The sequence below is a fragment of the Hibiscus syriacus genome, unplaced genomic scaffold (genome assembly GCF_006381635.1).
Source record: "Hibiscus syriacus cultivar Baekdansim isolate YM2019G1 unplaced genomic scaffold, ASM638163v2 tig00110633_pilon, whole genome shotgun sequence".
Classification (NCBI taxonomy): Eukaryota; Viridiplantae; Streptophyta; class Magnoliopsida; order Malvales; family Malvaceae; genus Hibiscus; species Hibiscus syriacus.
The window spans coordinates 1,885,651-1,908,996 of NW_024062806.1; the positions used below are offsets into that span (position 1 = coordinate 1,885,651).

The 23,346-nt window shown below is 36.6% G+C and overlaps 1 protein-coding gene across 1 annotated transcript in view; it reads right to left on the bottom strand.

Annotated features, from left to right (window-relative positions):
- Positions 1–241: 241 nt before the first annotated feature.
- LOC120136526 (serine/threonine-protein kinase BLUS1-like) overlaps positions 242–23,346 on the bottom strand; it is a 34,516-nt gene continuing 11,411 nt past the window's right edge. Inside the window, exons 21-22 of the mRNA XM_039152532.1 lie at positions 644–695; positions 242–297 (exon numbers count right to left, since the gene is read on the bottom strand). Coding sequence (XP_039008463.1) covers positions 253–297; positions 644–695 — 97 coding nt within the window. The 3' untranslated portion in view covers positions 242–252. The remainder of the gene's footprint in view (positions 298–643; positions 696–23,346) is intronic.

Sequence of the window (23,346 nt, forward strand, 5' to 3'; positions counted from 1 at the left end):
GGCATCCCTGTCTGAGGGCCTTTTTCAACACAGGGCCATATGCATTTAAACTATATATATATATATATATATATATATATATATATATATATATATATATATATATATATATATATATATATGGTACACTCGAAAATAATACAATAAAAAGAACAAGGTACCCTTAGTACTATTCCTCAACTCAAATACCTTTATGAACCCTAAAGCACTGACCAAATATAATCAGAGATTTGTCTGTTTGTTTCAAACCCTTCACTTTATGTTGTTGGCCAATGCTTTATTTAATTGTTTCTCTAACTGCAAGAGGATGACACAAGAAGAAAATCAACTCCATCTCCACTCAGTATGATATATATATATAGTAATCGATATGTTAAACTTATTAGGAAATGAGTAAGAGAATACAAGGGTGATCTAGAAAAACGTTTGAGCATACCAGGGTTTGACACATACATGCGTGCAAGTAACATCAGATCGAAACAACAAAAATGTTTGGGTATGCATGAAAATTCCTCCGAGTCAGGTGAGCGAATGTCAGATACAACTATGCATTAGAAACATGTATGCTCAATTTTGCTCTATTCGGAGGATTGTACCATTATAGTGAGACTATAAACTTAATTTCTAAGATTCAAGCACAAACCTGCATGTTCTTCATTTTCTGTCTCTGCAATTCCTCAACCAGATTCCCGATACTGACGAGAGACATTAAGTTTTAAGTAAAATGTGCATAAAGCAAGAAAATCAAATTGTGTGCTGCATCTCATACTGTCGAAACGGTTTTTTTTTCGAGTGGGGGAGATTTTGAAAACCGCAGCAATTTTTTAATTGTCCTCTTTGTAATTGATTTTTTATTAAAAACAATGTGATTTTAGAAAACATCTCGTTCCGAAAATTTAGGAATTCATTCACGATAAAAACAGGTTCGAAGAGTCGCCACCAATCTTTGATTAGGGTGTGATTGGGCACCCAAAAATATTTCGTCATTTTAAATAAAAATTAATTTTAATTAAAACGATAATTTGAGGTATGCGTTACCAGAAAATGAGTTCGGGAGTCGATTACGTGTGGGGAAGTATTAGCACCCCCACAACGCCCTAAATCGGTACCTAGTCGATTAATTAATGTCTTTGCAATGAAATTTACAAATTCGAGTTTAATTTGATTTATGATCCCCAACAAGACAACAACATACGAATTTTATTATATTCAAAAGCACCAAAATTAATTAAGTTAAAATTACCAAGTCTTTAGAAAGATAAATAATGTTCGATTATTTAAAAAATATCGAGACCAGATCTTAAACAGTTATAACAATCTTTTTCTCGATAAATTTAAATAGCCGAACATTTCTTTTTCTTTAATTCCCAAATTTTAAAGTGATGAATCAATTTTTAGGTGTCACTAATGGGATATACTTCTAATTTAAAATCGTTAAAAACGAATATCTAATCAGTTAAGACAACCCACTTAAAATAATTTTTAATTAAAAAGATATTGCCCTTAATCAAATTATGTAATAATGTCGAGTTATGTACGTGAGGATAACATACATATTTTAAAAACATAAATTACGCCTAATTTTATATATATAAATGAATACAACCATATATAATTTATAAACATATTAAAATGGACTAATAATACTCAAATTTGGTTAATGAAACATACGTATATGATAATCCAATTAAAATATATATAAAAATAAATATGAGGCATTATATACGTACACATTAAATCAAATTGGTTAATGAAATCACAATGAAACAATAAAACTTCAAATATTGAACTAAAAATGGTAACTAACATGTGATGCGCTTAAAAACGGTTCAAAAACGAATCATGTACCTTATTTAAACTATGCCGTTTCAAAAAAAAACCTAAATATTAAATTAAGCTCTACCCTAATAACTAAACCCCTACTTTTGCTAAATCAAATCCATCAGCGCCGTTTCTCTCTATTTCTCTCTTTCAACACAAATGGCCGAGATTTCAAAACCCAACAAAGCTAACGCCGACCACCGACAACCCTCTGTGGTCACTCTTCGCTCCAGCCCCTCACTGTGTCAACAAGGTAAATTATACTACCCCTGATATTCATTAAACCCTTTTCTTTGTTATTCCTAACCGAGACCCTCGAGACCCCTCACGCTGAAGATCTAAGACTCAAAACGAAGGTTTGAAACCCACATGCAAAACACAAATAACGACTAAGGAAAATCGGTCTTCCTTAACCCTGATGGCTCGATTACTTCCGCGATGAGAGGACTGACCATGAAGGTAAACGACCCCTCCTTTACAGTATATCTAATTCTTTCTATGCTAGGAACGAAGAATGTTATTGAAAGAAATGCATTTTAAAAAGGCAAAGTATATTACTTCGAAATTGATTAAAAAAAATAAAGAAAATATTACTGTAAATAAGAAATAAATAAAAAAAAACCGTGGACGAATGATATATGGATGCTAGGAAAATTCCATGTTTCGATTGCTTATCTTTGTTTTAATGGGATGATTACACTTTTTCTTTTACATTTATTTCCAGCTTCAATCTCCCCGAAAGAGAAAAAAAAACTTTTTGCCTTCGAAAAAAATCAGAACCCTCCTTTTCTTCTATCGTTTTTTCTTGCTCTCCCTCTATTATTGTTTTTTTTTGTGAATTCCCGAATGCTGTCCTCTATTTTTTTTCTGTGCGAGAGCCCCCCTTTGTTGTTCGTCCCCCCTTTCGAATGGTCACCGAGTCCTCATTTATTTCCTTTTTCTTCACCAAATTCCTTTATCATTGCATCATGATTTTCTTCATTTAGTGAAATTTTGATGGGTTTAGGTTTGGGTAGGTGGAATCTATTTTTGACTTTGGCATGTGGATTATTTGTGCAGTATGATTCGATGGTGGCACGATTGGCGACAGTGACTTGGCTTGAGCTAGTGTCAAATTTGCTGTAGGTTTCACGTGAAAGGCATTGGTGGTGTCAGCATCTAAACGATTTAATACTGGATCCGGGTCATATAATTTAGTTTGATGTAATGGGGTCCGGTTTGGGCCTGCATTGTAGTTTGGTCTGCAAAATAATAAAACATAATAATTAATATTATTAATAAAATATATAATAATAATATTATTATTATATCCCGGACAAAACGGGTGTCTACAGCTGTCCATCTTTGCTCATTCTTGTGTTAACAAGAATAGGGCAAAGATAAAAAAAAAGACAACGCGTTTTAGTCCAATTCCATCTATACTTTTTAAAATTTTAATAAGAGATCTGCTCCACTCCCCCTTCGGGGTAAGTGAGACTTGAAAAATCTTCGGAAAACATGTCTGCTCCCTATTCTTTCAGAGAGTATAGGACTTGATCAACCTTCGATCAGCAGGTTCGCTCCCTATTTTTCAGGGTTCATGGAACTCGTATAATCTTCAACAAACGTCTCTACTCTCTATTCTTTCAGAGAGTACAAGAAATCTTCTGAAAACGAGTTTGCTCCTTATTACTTTCAGGGAGTATAGAACTCGAACAATCTTCAGCAAACGTGTATGCTCCCTATTCTTTCAGAGAGTATATAACTCGAGAAATCTTCTCAAAATGGGTTCGCTCCCTATTCTTTTCAAGGAGTACAGAACTAGAATAATCTTCTGAAAATGGGTTCACTCCCTCTTTCTTTAAGGGGTATGAACTCGAACAATCTTCTGGTGTGATTCTTCTTCACTACTCTTTGGTGAAGGCTTACAAATTACCCGAAGGATTTAATCATCATGCTCGAAAGACTTACTGATGGCCCGAAAGACTTATCATCTTGCTCTAAAGGCTTACAGATGACCCGAAGGATTTAAGCATCATGCTCGAAAGACTTACTGATAGTCCGAAGGACTTATAAATTGTGAAATTTTGAAAATCTCATTCTTAGTTTTCAAAAATTTCATCTTCTTAAAACATCATTTTTTTCATTTGAAAACATCCTACCCTAAGGTCTTATGGATGGCCCGAAGGATTTATCATCTTGCTCTAAAGACTTACAGATGACCCGAAGGATTTAAGCATCATGCTCGAAAGACTTATTAATGGCCCGAAGGACTTATAAATTGTGAAATTTTGAAAATCGCATTCTTAGTTTTCAAAAATTTCAACTTCTTAAGACATCATTTTTTCACTTTCAAATTCATGTGAAAACATCCTACCCGAGGGTCTTATGGATGGCCCAAAGGACTTATCGTCTTGCTCTAAAGGCTTATAGATGAATTTGCTTCACTACTCTTTGGTGAAGGCTTAAGATTGATTTGTTTCACTATTCTCAGGTGAAGGCTTAAGATGGATTTGCTTCATTATTCTCAGGTGAAGGCTTAAGATGGATTTACTTCACTATTCTCAGGTGAAGGCTTAAGATGAAATTGATTCACTCCTTCTGGTGGAGGCTTAAGATTGCCATGAGGACTTAATCATTATGCTCGGAAGGCTTGCTGATGGATTTGCTTCACTACTCTTCGGTGAAGGCTTAAGACGGTTTGCTTCACTACTCTCCAGTGAAGGCTTCAGATTGTTTGCTTCACTACTCTCTAGTGAAGGCTTAAGATTGAATTGCCCCAATCTCATGTGCGCAAGTCTTTCCAATATATCGATTCGCTTCTTCATACACAAAAATCTTTGTTTTTCTTCTCTATCTGATGGTCATCACTTCAGAGTAATGTTTCTTCTATGGATTAAACCTCTCAATTCTTCAGGGTATGCCTCTTTAAATGCAACTCTCTCTTTAAATGTAACTCTTTGCATTTGAGGTTTGAAATCTTCATTTCAATCATTGGGATTCTAACATTCTGCTTATTCTCTTTTCACTGAAAGATCTGTCAAAATCATGTATTTATGCATGAAACACAAATGTAATTCAATGTATCAGTGTAATGCATTTTCTTTTATGCAAATGATGTTTTCATGAATGCATAAATGTTGAATCAATCTTCACTTGGCTCTAGAGTGGTGAGCTCGATCTTCTTCCATTTGATCATTCTTTTCAAAGGTATGCTTTAGATATCAGTGTAACGACTCATAATTTCCAATTTGCATTTTGGAAGAGCCCTCTGATCTTCTTCCATCTTGTCGTCTTCGTCTTCTATCTTTATTTGGATAAAACGTTTTCTCTCAACATCACGCTATAGTCAGAAATATGACTGTGTTGCCCCATTTCCGTCCTTAGCTCAATTACGTTTTCAGAGTTGCTCTTCCAGGACTGCCATTGATCGATGCTCAGTTCATTGCTTTATAAGGTAAACTCTGCTCAAATTCACGGTTTTCCCTCACACTCAAGTTGTGAGACTCATTCTCAATATCTTCTTGGTCTGAATCTTGTCATCTCAACATGATCTGAGTTTCTGGTCATGCCCCAAAGTGGGTACTCAAGGATCTCTTCGTGCTGAACATATCCTAACTTGAATGTTCTCATTCTGGTGTCACTACATAGTAGTGTTGTCAAATAGTTTGAGGGCTTCTCTTCATATTATCATAAACACTTAAGAAATGATCAATTCTTCTAACAAAATGTCTTACATTTATACAAGCTGTAATATGTGCCCCTTATGAATAATGAGATCATCCTCTTCTTGACATGTTACTGAAAACGTCACAAGGAAATGTTACAAGTTCTATCCTTCATCCATTCTGATCTTTTGGACCATCTGCTTTAAGATTGTGGAATGCTTCATGTTCTGGCATCACTTATTCCTTTTCTCCAATAGAGGCATAATGAGCTTCACCAGCTTCAAGGACCTTTCACATTTGAAACTGTCATGTTGAAAATGTTTTTTTTCTTTCTCTTATTTAGGGATCAAATAATGAAAGAATTTTATAAAACATTGCCATTAACTCAGGCTCACAATCAAATCAAATCATAAACATGAGTTCACAAAATATCAAAAGAATCAATAGCTCTTTAATATTTTCAGAGGTATAACTCCTTGACAAGTGTTAAAAATTGATGGGTTGGTTTTAGGTTGGCTTCCTATTTTCTAAGGTTTCGGCCACCAAAATTTCATTTCTTTCTCGATCCTTGTGAAAATTATGACATGCACCTCTTTCTGGTTTAGTATTTAATAGGATGCGGACAAAATGACACAACTAGCATAATTAATTACTAGACTTTCTAGAACACTTTCATTTCAGTTCTCTGAAATATTCATTTGTTCAAGCTTCATAAGCTCCTCTAACAAAGGCAGTACATAAATTGGTCTAAAAATGAAATTTTTGAGTGCTCGTGTGAAATTGACTATAACAGGTGTTCTTTAACTCCCTTAGTCCATCTTTACCGATATCTTTATTATAAACTTGATTTAATTTTCCATTTTCTGGCTAGCTGAAATCAGCTTTATTGTAATTTGCCTTATCGGGTAGCTGAAGGGTTCATCTCATCACAAAGTCTTGACTTGACAATCACAGTGGAGCATACACCGAATTGCCAGGTACCCGATCAAGGTCATGGTTGAGTATAATCTATTCATAAAGCCGGGCTTTCGAGTTTCCTCTATAACCAATTGCCTTAGCGGAATACTCAACTTTTGTATACTCATATATATATATATATATTTGTTGGGTATGCAGATTCATTTCTTAAGCTTGTCAAGAAGAACCTGTCATGGTCTAGGTGTTGTTGAAAGTTAGAAAATCTCATCGTTAGAGTTCAATTTCAAAGCAACTGACCTAAATTAAATTCACCTACTCGACTATTCCATCCGTAAAGATCATAATCATCATCGAACGTCGTCAACAAAAGTATGGTCTAGTCAATTTTGTAACATCATACACAAAAGATGCCCCATGTTGTCCGCTCCTATACATACCTGAATACCAAGCCTATGGTTTATTCCCTTATGATAGAAGAATGCTATATCAGTCCCTGTAAAAAAGGTATGGTGCTCGATTGTATCTTTTGGGGATAGGGTCAAGGTCCTTGTTTTATCAGGTTTCAACCTTGTCATTTCGTCAAAGATTTATAACCCTAATTATTAAAGAGCTTTTAATTCAGTTGAAATTCAAAGAATTTCAAGTCATGAATTTGATTCAATGCTCACCATCCTTAAAGTAACATGAATTCATTTAAATATCATTGCAAAACTGATGAGAAAGTTAAAAAAACATGTTCAAACAAGATGTTACAAATGATAAAAAGTTTCATGATGAACGAAATGATTTCTGCATAATTAGGATGATCCCATTATTCTTCTGATGCAGTGGCGTTTGATTTGATCGGGTGCTACACATTACACTCTGATACCCCACTCGATCTTATCATCTATTGTTTCACCAATTCTTGTATCAACGTCCTATTTTCCACAAGCATCTCTATCTCTTTCAACAGCAGCCTACAATTTCCCGTAGAATGCCCCAATTCCCCCAAGTGAAAATCACAAACACTGTCTTGATCATAGTTGTGAGCAGAAGGGTCTGGTTGCACTTTCACTGGCCTTGGTGTGAGGTATAGACCTTTAACCAAATGGGGATACAGATCCGAGATAGAAGTTTGGAACACTTTCAAAACATTTTCGATCTTGGGACTTTCTTTGGACGACTTGAACAACCTGTATCCCTTTTCTTTACGGCTATGGGAGCTCTGGACGTGACATTCATTTAGCTCAGCTCTTCCCTCTTGATTTCTTGGGCTTTTTGAAGTGACTTTCAAGTTTCCTTTGCTGACTGCATCTTCAATTAATTCCCCAGCTGTCATAAGATCCTTGAAGTCATTCGTTGAATTTCCCAGCATTAACTCAAAGAAAGGAGCTGGAAGAGAATCGTGAAACATATGTGATATTTCTTCTTTTACCAAAGGAGGCTGAACTTGTGCTGCCACGCCTCTCCATCTGGGGCATATTCTTTAAAGCTCTTAGTAGTTTCATCCTCATCTTTGAAGGTGATTAAGTTTGGGGCTAAGCCTTTAACATATGATATTGCCCCAGAAAAGAATCAGCTAGGCTGACCCATGTCTTGATATGCTCTTTCAATGATTGTACCATACTACAACTTGCCAACAGACTATCATGGAAGTAATGAATCAACAGATTATCATCATCTAAGTACCCTTCTATCTTTCTGTAAACTATTTCAGATGAATTAGGGGGCAACTGGTGCCATCATATTTCTCAAAACTAGGCACCCTAAATTCATGTGGGATGACCAAATCAGGAACCAAACTAAGTTCTTGGCTTCTAACTCCTTGTGAGTGGCATTGACAACTTCATATTTTTAACGGCTTCATTCAACCACTTGAATTCATTCTCAAACTGCCCAAGATTGACGAGGCTCTTCCTTGGTTGAGTTAGATGCTTCAGGGCTAATTATCATTCTTGATGTACCAGTATGATGAGATTGATTTCCTTTATCCTCTATTTTATCTTTACCAGCAGCCTGGTACCAGTACTTGGATCATTTGATTCGATGGGCCTTGCAGAGAACCTGATGCTTGATTCCTTGTCTTGTTCTAACCCGACCAACTGTTCTTGTACTGATCTTTTGATTTCTCATTAGATGCTCTATTGCTTCATTTGTTTATTCATGATGAGAGGAAGTGGTATGAATGATCTTGTTATTACTGTCACATGAACTCCCATAAGTTATTTCAATGTTTTCATAATTAATCCATAAAAATGCTTAAATAATACATGCAATGCAAATGCTAAATGTAAGCACAAAAGGTGTCATTCCAGAGTGACCATCTTTAAAACAACTTTCATTGAACACAAAGGTTTCGGTACATCAAACAAACTTTTACAGATAATGGACAGCTTCCACTCTTAGCTTTTATATCTCCTTCAAAAGCCATTTTAACTTCCACTCATGCTCGGGGGTTGAGTTGTCAATCTGCTTCAATTCTCTTACAAAGCCAGCTAAATCAACCAATTTGTGAGCCACACTGCTTGCTTAGGTCATAGCTTCTTTCATGACTTTGTCCCTTTTCTCTATCTTGAGCACCAATTCTTGGAGTTGCAGACACTACTGTTGATTTTTCCTTGTAAGAAAGTCATTGTGGTTATGAAACTCCTTCATAAGACCACTACAGTCATCCACCATCTTCATCAACTTCTTGTTCTTGGCTCTAGTGACTTATAGCTCAGCGTCAGTCTCCCACTTATGGCGTTGATATGAAATTTCCATATTGGAAATGGACCTGTTCAACGTCTGATTTTCAACTTGATATTTACCCAAATCAATGATAGCTGTATCGCGCATTTTCTATGCAATCTTTAGATCATGATAAAACTTCTCGGCTTGACCTTCGTGCATCTTGCAATTGTTTTTCCACTGTTCAGCGTCATTCTTTAGTTTAGCGACCCCTGCTATCCACTCCTCTGGGACATTTCCTATACCAACAAATTTAAAAGCTTGACCAATCCTTTGGAAAACATCCTGCATGGTTTCCATCTCTCTACTCAATTTATCATTTTCACTTCCTAGATGACGAATTTGAGCTTCGTACTTTGGAAAACAATTTTCCTCCTGGACATCCTCACTGATACCCTTACCTTTGGTCTCTTTTGGTTCAAACTTAACATGATAATTCATTACCAAACTAGGTTAATCTTTTAATTCGAACTCCAATACTCCATGATCTAGAAGATGTTGAACTCGACGCTTGAAGGTAGAGCAATTCTCGATAGAATGTCCTTGAACTCCAGCATGATAATCACAACAAACGTTGACGTCATACCAACGTGGATATGGAGGCCGCAAAGGTTTCACATAATGTGGGGCTACTTCTCGGGCTTCTAACAGTTCATCATACAACTCCTTATATGATATTGGGATAAAATCAAAATGAGAGCCACCTCTCGACTTGGATTGAACTGGAGCTTCAAGCTTTACTTCCTCTGATGTTGGGAGTAGACTATCTCACACCAACGAGTTCTGATTGCACGATTTCTTTTCATCATTCTGAACTTCTAGAGTTGTCATTATTTCCCTGTCATTTCCAAATAGCTTGTTGATATGAACAATGATTGTGCGTGGCTTCCCATACTGGCTAGAATCAACAGGCTCTAAGGTAGTCTCTTGCATATTTGACACCTCAAGATCGTTCTTATTGAGCTCTCTCTTTTCTTTTGTAGAGGTCTCTCTTATCCATCATATTTGACATATGCTCTTTCAATTCTCTTATCTCATTTTGCTCATCGTCAGCCATGTGATCTTCAGGTGCAAATCTTGCCCACTATTCTCGAAGCTTTCTCAGGATGCCATTTCTCAGTTGTATTATAGTCTTCTTGATCACAAAACCCCTTGTCCATCATGAAAACCTTCTACTATGCTGACCACTCACAAATTGACACCTTTTGATTATGTCATGATCATGCAATGCAGACAATGTAAAAACAAGTTAGTACAAATAAGGCAACAAAATGACAAAAAACAACAATAGTAAAATAAATTAATAAGTTAACGCAAAAATAAGAATACAAATGCAAATGCACGAGGTGTTAATTCTGAAAGTGACCACTTATAGAACAACCTTCATTTAGACGACAAAAATTCAATAAGTACAACATGTAGTCAAAATATAAATGTGATTCTTCATCTCTTCATTTCCTTGAGCCGTACTCTTCATGGAATCCAATATTGCACCCCAAAGTTGTTGGCGTATTTTATTACCTTTGATGACGTCGGATGTTCTTAAATTGAATCTTGAAATCTTCATTCTTACCTCCGATGCAAAGTGGTCATCATGTCTTAATGAAGGGTCTTCTCGTCCTTGGTATGGCTATATCTATCTTCCGAGTCAGCATCTTGGCCTTTGCACATTTAAAGGAATTCTCCAATCAGCTTCAGGTTTCTTTATTCATCGGATGTCCTTCTTCATGGATCGCCTGAACAAATTCTGATCTCCCAATTTTGACTACATGGATGAGAATTTTTTGCTTCAATATGACCAGCCTTCTTATTAGTCAATCACTTGCGAATTAATACCCCTCGATGACATGAATATGAAAATGCAATAAAATCACAATAATATAGACACATAACAAAAATGGGTTAGTACACATAAGATAAACAACAAGATAATTAAGTAATAAAAACATCAAATAAAACCTACCTTTACATGCTAGCTACCCAATCATGCTTTAGTAGATCCTACCCAACATGATATCTACCCTTATGCTTTATTGTTCACAAAAAACCATAACCACATGGTATCTAATTCACATGCTTTGTACAAAAATATAAAACCTAACCGCATATTTTTCTAGTTCTCATACTTATTGTAAAAATAAATTCGAGGAAAAGGTTAGAATGAGTTTCCCCTTTGTGTCTGCGGACAGAGATTCAGCATAAGATGAGCAGAGTTTTGGTATCACTAAAAGGGTCCTCAAATTGTCCTTTGCTGGTGCCCCCTTGGGCTTGCCAGACCCTCGACCCTCACCCATTATAGGCTTAAACGAGTCAAGTTCAATTCGAGAGGATACATTTCCCTATGTCCATGCGAGGAAACTCAATGTTTCGCTCGTAAACATAAGGCATGTACCCCAGAGGTTACTTGCTAAAGCCTATACGGAGAAAAGTAATTTTTCTCACGTAAGCGTAGCGTTCACCCCCACCTAACGGGACAGAGCACAGTTAGAAGGCTCTGAATATCGAAAGGTTATAGCGACAATAAAGGGAAACCCATAATCCTTTGCCTCGATCCAAGAAAATCAACAAACTAAAATGAAGGTCAGAAAACTGAAACATGTAAATCACACGTTAGTACAACTATTTATTTGTTACTCAAATCGCAAATTAAAATACAAACAACAATTTAAAACAAACTAGGGATTAAAAACCAAATTAGAATGAACTTATAACTTTCGTTTGCAAAGACAATTAATTAATCGACTATCGGCCCGACTCTCTAAAAAAGAGTCCCTAGTAGAGTCACCAAGTTGTCGAAACGGTTTTTTTTCGAGTGAGGGAGATTTTGAAAACCGCATCAATTTTTTAATTATCCTCTTTGTAATTGATTTTTTATTAAAAAAATGTGATTTTAGAAAACCTCTCGTTCCGAAAATTTGGGAATTCATTCACGATAAAAACACAGGTTCGAAGAGTCGCCACCAATCTTTGATTAGGGTGTGATTGGACACCCAAAAATGTTTCGTCATTTTAAATAAAATTTAATTTTAATTAAAACGATAATTTGAGGTATGTGTTACCAGAAAATGAGTTCGGGAGTCGATTACGTGTGGGGAAGGATTAGCACCCCCACAGCTCCCTAAATCGGTACCTAATCGATTAATTAATGTCTTTGCAATGAAATTTACAAATTCGAGTTTAATTTGATTTATGATCCCCAACAATACAACAACATACGAATTTTATTATATTCAAAAGCACCGAAATTGATTAAGTTAAAATTACCAAGTCTTTAGAAAGATAAAAAATGTTCGATTATTTAAAAAATATCGAGACCAGATCTTAAATAGTTATAACAATATTTTCTCGATAAATTTAAATAGCCGAACATTTCTTTTTCTTTAATTCCCAAATTTTAAAGTGATGAATCAATTTTTAGGTGTCACTAATGGGATATACTTCTAATTTAAAATCATTAAAAGCGGATATCTAATCAGTTAAGATAACCCACTTAAAATAATTTTTAATTAAAAGGATATTACCCTTAATCAAATTATGTAATAATGTTGAGTTATGCACGTGAGGATAGCATACATATTTTAAAAAGATAAATTACGCCTAAATTTATATATATATAAATGAATACAACCATATATAATTTAGAGAAAATCGCCTCAGTGACCAAAAAAAAGTTATAATATACGATTTTAACCAACTTTTTTTGGATTTGCCAAAATGACCAACAAAATCGCAACGCGAAATAAAAATCGCAACGCGATCCCCAGAATCGCAAATCAGTTTCCAAAATCGCAACGCGATTCTTGAAAATCGCAATGCGATATACGGATTCGCATTGCGATTTTCCAAAATCGCAACGCGAATATGAAAATCGCAACGCGAACACATAAATCGCAACGTGTATCCGTATATCGCAACGCGTATCCGTAAATCGCAATGCGTATCCGTATATCGCAACGCGTATCCGTAAATCGCAACGATAATCCGTAAATCGCAACGAGAATCTGTAAATCGCAACGATAATCCGTAAATCGCAACGAGAATCCGTAAATCGCAACGAGAATCTGTAAATCACAACACTGAAATTTTGGGTATATAACACTGAAATCATAAACTAAATCCCTAATCGCAACTCATTCCATCTCCATCTATCACTCTCTCCGGCGACATCCGTTCCTATATCCAACGACATCCTTCCCAATCCGGCAACAGGTTTTAGTTTCGCAGCTCGTCTGTTTAGTAAATTAATTTACAACCATGAAATCATCTAATGTTGATCATGTTTGGATAGATTTGTGTTTTGGAGGGTCATGGGATAATGTTCATGGTGTTTTACAATATATGCCTTTACCCATGAATCTTCAACTAAAATTGTCTTTACAAAAGTTAACTTATGAAACTCTAATGCTACGTGTTTCAAATAAATTGAATTTAGAGCCCCTAAGTGGATTTAGGCTATCTTATCAGAGAAATGGTAAAGTTTATTTGTTAACCGACAATGAAGATGTTGAACGATTCATTGCTTACATTAGTGTTTCACAAGATGATGTTACATTGTATGTTGTTGAACCTAGAAGTAGTATTGTTGGGTCAGTAGCGGGTAGTAATCAACTAAGTTTTCTCAAAACCCACAACCTTTCTCTAATCCAAATCCCAATCAACTTTCAGCACCAAATTCCGTTTTCGTATTGACCAGTTAGACGATGATGAGCCAACAGAAAAAATTGTGAGTACTAGTCAGTATTCGAAATTTGGTCTTGGTCAATATCCGGACTTTGATATGGTCAATACACGGATTTTGATGATGTTTCAGAAGAAGAAACAGACCATGTGTGTAATGATTTTAATATTGGTCAATACCGAATTTTGATGATGAAACACCCGTTGCGAGGAAGATGTTGTTGATGATAATGAGGAGGAAGTTACGACTGTGAATGAACATGTTGAACATCCTTCTGTAATTCATATAATCCTGAAGAAGAAAAAGAAGAAGAAAAAAGTCCCCGAAGAAAAGAAAATGCCACGGGAGTATAACTGGAATATGCCAGAATTACTTCAGTTACCGGAAGAAGAGTTGGCAAAGAAAGCAGTGATTGTTACACAAAAGTTATTCGTGTCAAGAAAGATGATTGTTTTGATACAAAGGAAGACTGAAGATAGCTTTGTATACGAAATGTATGGAAGATGGCTATCAACTAAAAGTTAACAAATCAAGCAAAGATCGTTTCGAAACAAGGTGTATGATTGACAAAAAACTGTACGTGGCGTATGATTGCAAAGAGAATAAAAGATTGCAAAATGTTTCAAGTTAGGACTTTTATTGATAAACATACATGTTCAAGAACCCAAGTTTTTCCTCACCATAGACAGGCAAACAAAAAGGTGTTGGGTGGTTTTTGGCTGAGTTAATGTTTTTGAATGGCAGGGTATATCGGGGACATGAAATTATGACTGACATGAATGCTCGGTTCAAGATTAGTATATCATATTCTCAAGCTTGGAGAGCCAAATGTTATGCCTTGGAATTGTTGAGGGGGTCGCCAGAAGCATCGTTTGCCCAACTGCCAGCTTATTGTCACAATTTAAAGCTGAAAAATCCTGGGTCGGTAACTCATATCAAAACAGATAGAGATGGACGCTTTGAGTTGCTGTTTATCGCCATTGGTGCTACGGTTAGTAAATCAATATAATTTTGTTGACTCATTTTTGTTAGTTACATGCATTTCACATTTAAATGATTATATTTCTTGTGTGTATTATTTGTAGATTCGTTCGTTTATTACTTGCATGCGCCCAGTTATTATAGTTGACGGAGCACATTTGAAAGGTCGATACCTTGGAGTAAACTTATTAGCAGTAGCCATGGATGCTAACAATGGGATATTGCCAATAGCTTACGGGGTTGGCAAATCTGAAACCTCTGATTCATGGACATGGTTTATGGGGCATCTTAGGGATTGCATAGGTCCTATTAGCAATCTGACAATCATATCCGATAGGGCAAACTCAATTGACAACGCTGTTAGAAGGTGTTTCCCAGATGCTTTTCATGGACTTTGTGGTGTTCATTGTATAGAAATCTAAAATCAAGGTCTGCTGGTATAAAAAAGCACAAATGGACATACTGGAAGGCTGTAAAAGCTTATCGGGAAGTGGATTTCAATAAGCTATAAATTGTTTAAGACGTGTTTTGCCTCAGTGTGCTCAAACACTAGAAGATGTCGGGTTTGAAAGATGGTCAAGAGTACATCAACTTGGAGCAAGATATGGTTTCATGACGTCTAATAGTGCAGAATCAATCAACGCTCTAAGTCGTCATTCCCGGAAATTACCCATTACTATGTTAATGGAGTTTTTTTCGAGCCTCTATTCAACAGTGGTACTACGAAAAGAAAACCATGCAGGTATATTTCTTTGAATTCGTAACTTATCATATTTATATTTTACAAGTATTGTTTATTTAAATTTACAGGAACATTGGAACATCGTGTTACACCATGGACTGAAAAAAGATAACGAAACGTGTTGTGAAGTCAACGTCATGGAGAGTTGAACCATGTTCAAACACTTTGTTTCAAGTACTGGATAATAACTTAAATGGGCTAGTCGATCTAAATGCAAAGACGTGTAGTTGTATGAAATGGCAAACATCTGGTTATCCGTGTGGCCATGTTATAAAAGTTGCTCTTCATTTAAACCAAGATGATTCAAGCGCATACGCTATGGATTGCTACACTACAGAAGTTTATCGACAGACTTATGCCGAGATTGTCTACCCTATTCCACATCCTTCTGAGTGGGACATACCATGACTTACAAACAGTTTTGCCACCAGCCATGGACAGAAGGCTACCTGGCCGACCAAAAAGTAACGATCGTATACGTCTAAGGGTGAAGAGAAGAAGAGATCGACATGTAGTCGGTGCAAGGAAAGTGGTCATACAAGGTTGACATGTGGATCACCAGTGCCATCAAAATCATCTTTTCCTCTACCAAATATGGATCCTCATCAAAATCCAAAGCTCATATGGTGTCAAGCAAAAAGGCAACCATCTTCAAAATCCCAATCACAATTGGCTTCACCTTTTGGGACTGTTAATTAGGTGATTTTTAAATGCAAACGTTGTATTATGTGGATTTATGTGTGAACTTTTAACATTTCAGTTGAATTATGACTCAGGCCAACCATTTTGACTTAACCAACTCTTGTTATTCAGTTGTTATCACTATTAGGCATGCATTTGACTATCGCAACACGGAAATTACAATCGCAACGAGAGAATCGCAATGCGAATGAAAATCGCATTGCGATTCTCTCGTTGCGATTTTCATTTCCGCATTGCGATTTTCATTTCGCATTGCGATTCTCTCGTTGCGATTTTCATTTCCGCATTGCGATTTTCATTTCGCATTGCGATTCTCTCGTTGCGATTTTCATTTCGCATTGCGATTTTCATTTCGCATTGCGATAGTCAATTTTGCCTTCAACATAATGCAGATTGAAATCAACAAAATCAACCATTACATTTCGCAATGCGGAAATGAAAATCGCAACGAGAGAATCGCAATGCGAAATGAAAATCGCAATGCGAATGAAAATCGCAACGATATCGCAATGCGAAATGAAAATCGCAATGCGAAATGAAAATCGCAACGAGAGAATCGCAATGCGAAATTAAAATCGCATTGCGATTCTCCCATTGCGATTTTCATTTCCGCATTGCGATTTCATTTCGCATTGCGATTCTCTCGTTGCGATTTTCATTTCGCATTGCGATTTCATTTCGCATTGCGATAGTCAATTTTGCCTTCAACATAATGCAGATTGAAATCAACAAAATCAACCATTACATTTCAATCAATTAAACAAGCACAAATAAGAATTATATTCGCATCAATTACACAAATCAACTTTTACAAATCATCTTTTACAAATCAATTAAACAATCAAAAAATAAGCAATAATTCTATTTCCGATCATCTACTATTGAATCAACTTTTACAAATCAATTAAACAATCAAAAAAACAATCAATTAAACTATTGAATCAACTTTTGCAGCCATACATCATTTTCACGCAGTTCACTTCTGAGATTAACCTGCAGAAACCAAACATTTGCTCAAACAACACTTTCTACACATCTAAAACCTACAAACAGCAAATTATGAATTCTAGGTACTTAACCAAACATTTTCAAACCAAAAGTATATAAACTTACCAATTGTTTATGGACATTTTTATAACGCGGATGCAGGTAGGCAGCGTCTCGTATATATCGATTTAGCCATATAATGCCGAAACCACAAGCCTACTGCAGCTATCTCTATCGGTGGGAGGTAGATACTTGATGCTTCCCGTCGTCAAATGCTCCAACGCCAAGCATACGAGAGGACACAATCTCCTCTGGCTCCGCTCGTTGTTGTGGCGCGGTCTCGTCTCTAATAACTGTAATATTGAGCTTCTTTGGCTTCTGTTTCCAGAACGAGTCCAATATTGATCGCATCCAAGAATTTAGCCAAATGAGAGCTCCATCCCTTAATAACATCTCTTAAATCAGCCAATGATATGTAATTTATCATGCTGTCATACACTATTGTCTTAAGGGATGGGAGCTGAAGCTCGACGAGAATCCAATGTTTACGTTCCAAACAGGGATAAACACCTGCAATCATAAGTAATAATTCATTCATTTGCGCACTTATTTTATAAAACCTTTAACTCAATCTAAAATAAATACTAACCTTATCGACCTCCACCATGCAGGATAAAGTTTAGCTTGTCCATTGCCCAAATCAAATGATTCATTTCGTGCATTCTTCAAGTGAACGGCGTGAAAAGACGTCGGCATAATTGTATATCGTATATTTTTATTTTTTAAGTTTTCTTATTATTAGACGTGTCACCACGCATCGATATGCTGTTTTACAAAAAAAGACATATATTAGTGACTTACATAAATTTAAAAAAAAAATTAATCAAATTGAAATATAAGAAAAATATAAGACTTACCCCCCATCGAAATAGCCATTGTCTTCGACCCCTAATAATACGCCCCACCAAGACCGATCAAGCAACAAATAGATATCATCGGTGAGCTTGCATATGTCAGTGAAACACCCCTGGCTCCGCTCATGTAGATAAAATCAACAGCGGTCTTAGCCCAAGGGTGTTATCCAGAATTGTGTCCGGTAGTTGTTCCCTCTCCTCTTCAGATACCGGTATGGTACTGGCCGGTAACTCATACAAGAGCCAACTTGAATCCATCATGTCCGGCACGTCAGAGGGTTTCTCAAGAAGCCTACATATGACGCCATGTGAATCGGGCTCTTGAATGGTGGGAGGGACCTCTTCAATGATGACAGTGGCCTCTTGAACGGTGGGAGGGGACTCTCGAGGAATGATAGGGGGGCCTCTTCAACGATAGGAGTGGACTCTTGAGGGATGACAGGCGAGTCGGGCTTCTTCTTGCGGTGTCTTCGCACTATTGGGGTGTACGGAGACTTAATAGCACGTGCACGCTGTCTGATGCGTGAACTCCGTCGTGCAAGCATAACCCGACGTAAAGCATCCACTCTATCGGGCCACTAAATAATTAAATACAAAAATCAGTAAATAAACAGACATGATATTTAAACAGTGAAAACAAAGACAAATATGTTTCAAACTTGCATTGTATTCACCCAAGTCATTATTCTATCATAGTTCACAAAATGCATCAGATAACAAAGAAAAATATGTTTCAAACTAATACCCTGAAGTTAGTATTTGTCTTTGTTTTGTCTTTTGGTTGAAAGTAAATTTATCCATTCAAGTTTCAATTTGCAGAAGAAGAAATAGTTTACTTTCGCAACACGAAACTTAAAATCGCAACGCGAAACCAAAATCGCAAACGCGAAATGAAAATCGCAACGACAGAATCGCAATGCGAAATGAAAATCGCAACGAAAGAATCGCAACGCGAAATGAAAATCGCAATGCGATTTTGGTTTCGCGTTGCGATCTGTCGTTGCGATTTTGGTTTCGCGTTGCGATTTTGGTTTCGCGTTGCGATTTTAAGTTTCGTGTTGCGAAAGTAAACTATTTCTTCTTCTGCAAATTGAAACTTGAATGGATAAATTTACTTTCAACCAAAAGATAAACAAAGACAAATACTATTTCAAAGGGTGTTAAAGAATACACAGTTTAGCAGAATTGGCAGCAACGGAACAAATTTACTTTCAACCAAAAGACAAAACAAAGACAAATATTTCACAGTGTTATAGAATACACAGTTAGCAGAATTGGCAGCAACCGACAAATTTACTTTCAACCAAAAGACAAAACAAAGACAAATACTATTTCACAGTGTTATAGAATACACAGTTTAGCAGAATTGGCAGCAACCGACAAATTTACTTTCAACCAAAAGACAAAACAAAGACAAATACTATTTCACAGTGTTAAAGAATACACAGTTTAGCAGAATTGGCAGCAACGAACAAATTTACTTTCAACCAAAAGACAAAACAAAGACAAATACTATTTCACAGTGTTAAAGAATACACAGTTTAGCAGAATTGGCAGCAACCGAATAAATTTACTAAGCAATCTAGTGAAATGGCTAATCTAGTGAAATTACGAGTAAATTTATCATTAAGTTAAATATGGAAAATCTTAAAACTTACCTCGTGCGTAGAGTATGAACTCATTCTGCAACGATACTATCATCTCACGTAGAGCGGCAACCTCACCACGTAAAGTTGACACCTCCACACGCCATGCACCATCGTTATCGCGTAGAGTACGATCTCCTCACGCAAGGCATGACCTCACACGTACTCCCTTGACTCATCCCGTTGAGAGGTGGAGAACAGGGAGATAGGAGTCGTGGCATCTTTGCCGGTCGCCTATCATGAGGTGATGGTGGAGAAAGAGGCGATGTGACGGGATAGGTGATGGCTCTCGTTCTAGAGGTGTATAGTCGGGTCGATCGGGTGATGGCTCTAGGTGAGGTGATAGCTCTCGAATGGAGGAAGTGGATGCTGCTCATCATCCGTGCCATCAAAAAATTCTGACTAGCTTGCCACCAATCAGTGGCAAGCTCTTCCTCCGTGGGTGTCAGTCTTTGTAATGGAATGTTAGCCTCCTAAAATATAAAAACTCAAACAAGTTAAACGTCTACTATTAATAACTTGTTTAATTATATGAAAGTTGTGTTAATTACATTATTATTGTGGCATATGGTATTAAGTCTTCCCAATCCAACAGAGTTTTCCTCTTCAGGAAATAGCCCTGGGAATATCATTTGACGTTTTTATTGCATATGTACGCATGCTGGGAAAGCCTCGAATATCCAAATCTACAAACAATATAATAACAAAATTAGTAATTGTTAAATAATTAATTATAATTTTAGAAACTTATATAGAATTCTTACCTTAAAGGCCAAACAAAGCCTGACAAAGTGTATTTGGACCCATCGCCCCGCAAACTTTTGCGGTCATCAAAGGCAGACGACAACTTAGTCCAGGTAGCTTTATATATACGAACCCCACGGAAACAGATTCCAGCATTCAGGTCCTCTACCAATATTATTAGCTCCCGATGAATAGGTTGTCTGGCCTCTCTGCCTAAAAAGCGGCATACACAAGTAGTAGAAGGCATAATCGGACAACATCGACGTCATCCATCGAGTGAAACCAGCTTTCTTATTAAACAATTTCTTCAGGTCGTCGACATGTAGGTTCGGCTTCTCCATTGACTCATCCGGAAAAACCGGGATAACCATGATGGGCGGGCGATATGACGAGTGTACCGGCCTACATCATCGTGTCCGAATCGTAGACCAGTGATTAAGCAGAACTCCTTCCGCCCAAAAACAAGTATACGCTGGTGGAAAATGAAACCATATCTCTTCCTCACCACGTTGTATACTGTCGGGTAGATTTGATGTCATGGTTGAAGCCACAAATGGGTCAAATTAGCATCTCCACCGGATGCTGTACTCTCAGCCATGGCCCGAAGCAGGTTTCCTCAAACAATTGTCTTTGAGCAGGTGAAGCTTCTTTGCAATTGTAGTGGCAGGCTGACTTTATTTCTCAAGGTCAATTGAGCCGAAAAAAATTTCTACAAAAACAATAAACATACCAAGTTAGATATACCAAAAACTACACTGTGAAGATATACCAAAAACATAAACATAAAAAGTAGTAGTTATTCTTGAAACTAAAGTAACTGGGATAGACTTGCTTACTAAACGAACTAAGTAACCTCATGACTGAGGATTAAATAGGTGATTGGATGAGTTTGGAAACACTGTTGAACTTACATGATGAATTATCCTATGGGTTATGAACCATGAAAGTACGTCTGTATTTCTGATATCGTTGAAACGTGGAAATGAAATAAAGACCGTTGGAAGATCTATTCAGCGATGATTATGGGGATGATCTATGGATCTGCATTATGGTATTAAAGAGTGAATACACTAGAAGGATAATGAATTGACTTATTGACATGCATCAGTTTGGGAGTTGTGTAACTCGAGTTGTTTGATAATACGATCGATAGTCATAGATTGTAAATGACTTGAATATTCAATTCTATATTTTCATCTAAAATCACTTCGATCATGTTTGAAAACGCAAGTAACGCATAATGAAAAGATTTTGAATACCTCATTTGGTTCAATTGGGCTGAAATCGTATGAATTCAAAGTATATTCATGAATACCCCTGATTGTTTGGGTAATGGGATCACTCGTAGTAAATCTGAATTTATAATTATTATGTACAAAGGTTCCTGAACGTTTTCCGGATGCACATGGAAACTTAGTGGAATTCTAAAGTATCAATCTTAAATGTTTGATTAGATTGGTTACTGTTTTATGGATGCACCGACTTAATGGTGATGGTTTTAGATTTGCATCACGATATAATTATATCTTGGATATACATATTACAAAGTACAAGCTCTGATCAAGCTGGAAAATTTTTATGGACCTATGTGACTCTTAGGTAGGCTCTACTCCCTGAGATCATTCTCAAGTAGGCCCCGCGGCCTAAGATATGTTCTTAAATAGGCCCCGTAGCCCGAACTTTCTTGGGGCTCTCAGGCCCTAAGATTCCCTTAGGTAACTCTTTGCAAGATGGTTTTAAAATACGAGTTTAAAAGCTCAACTATAGTATGGTTTATGGATTTTACTGAACTATCATTTGATTAGTGTACCTATTATGATTTTATCGTACTGATAGAACACAATAGATATCCTATCGACCTCATGAAAACGTGATAGTATGAAAGGTTTCTTATGAACTGAGATTCATGGCTTCTACTCGATGAACCTGATCAAGCTGGAAAATTTTTATGGACCTATGTGACTCTTAGGTAGGCTCTACTCCCTGAGATCATTCTCAAGTAGGCCCCGCGGCCTAAGATATGTTCTTAAATAGGCCCCGTAGCCCGAACTTTCTTGGGTAGCTCTCAGGCCCTAAGATTCCCTTAGGTAACTCTTTGCAAGATGGTTTTAAATACGAGTTTAAAAGCTCAACTATAGTATGGTTTATGGATTTTACTGAACTATCATTTGATTAGTGTACCTATTATGATTTATCGTACTGATAGAACACTAGATATCCTATTCGACCTCATGAAAACGTGATATATGAAAGGTTTCTTATGAACTGAGATTCATGGCTTCTACTAATGGCCGAGATTTCAAAAGCCAACAAAGCTAACGCCGACCACGACAACCCTCTGTGGTCACTCTTCGCTCCAACCCCTTACTGTGTCAACAAGGTAAATTATACTACCCTTGATATTCATTAAACCCTTCTCTTTGTTATTCCTAACCGAGACCCTCAAGACCCCCTCACGCTGAAGATCTAAGACTCAAAACGAAGGTTTGAAACCCACATGCAAAACACAAATAACGACTAAGGGAAATCGATCTTCCTTAACCCTGATGGCTCGATTACTTTCGCGATGAGAGGACTGGCCATGAAGGTAAACGACCCCTCCTTTACACTATATCTAATTCTTTCTATGCTAGGAACGAAGAATGTTAGAAAGAAATGCATTTTAAAAAGGCTAAGTATATTACTTCGAAAGTGATTAAAAAAAATAAAGAAAATATTAGTGTAAATAAGAAATAAATAAAAAAAACCTTGGACGAATGATATATGGATGCTAGGAAAATTCCCTCTTTCGATTGCTTATCTCTGTTTTAATGGGATGATTATACTTTTTCTTTTACATTGATTTCCAGCTTCA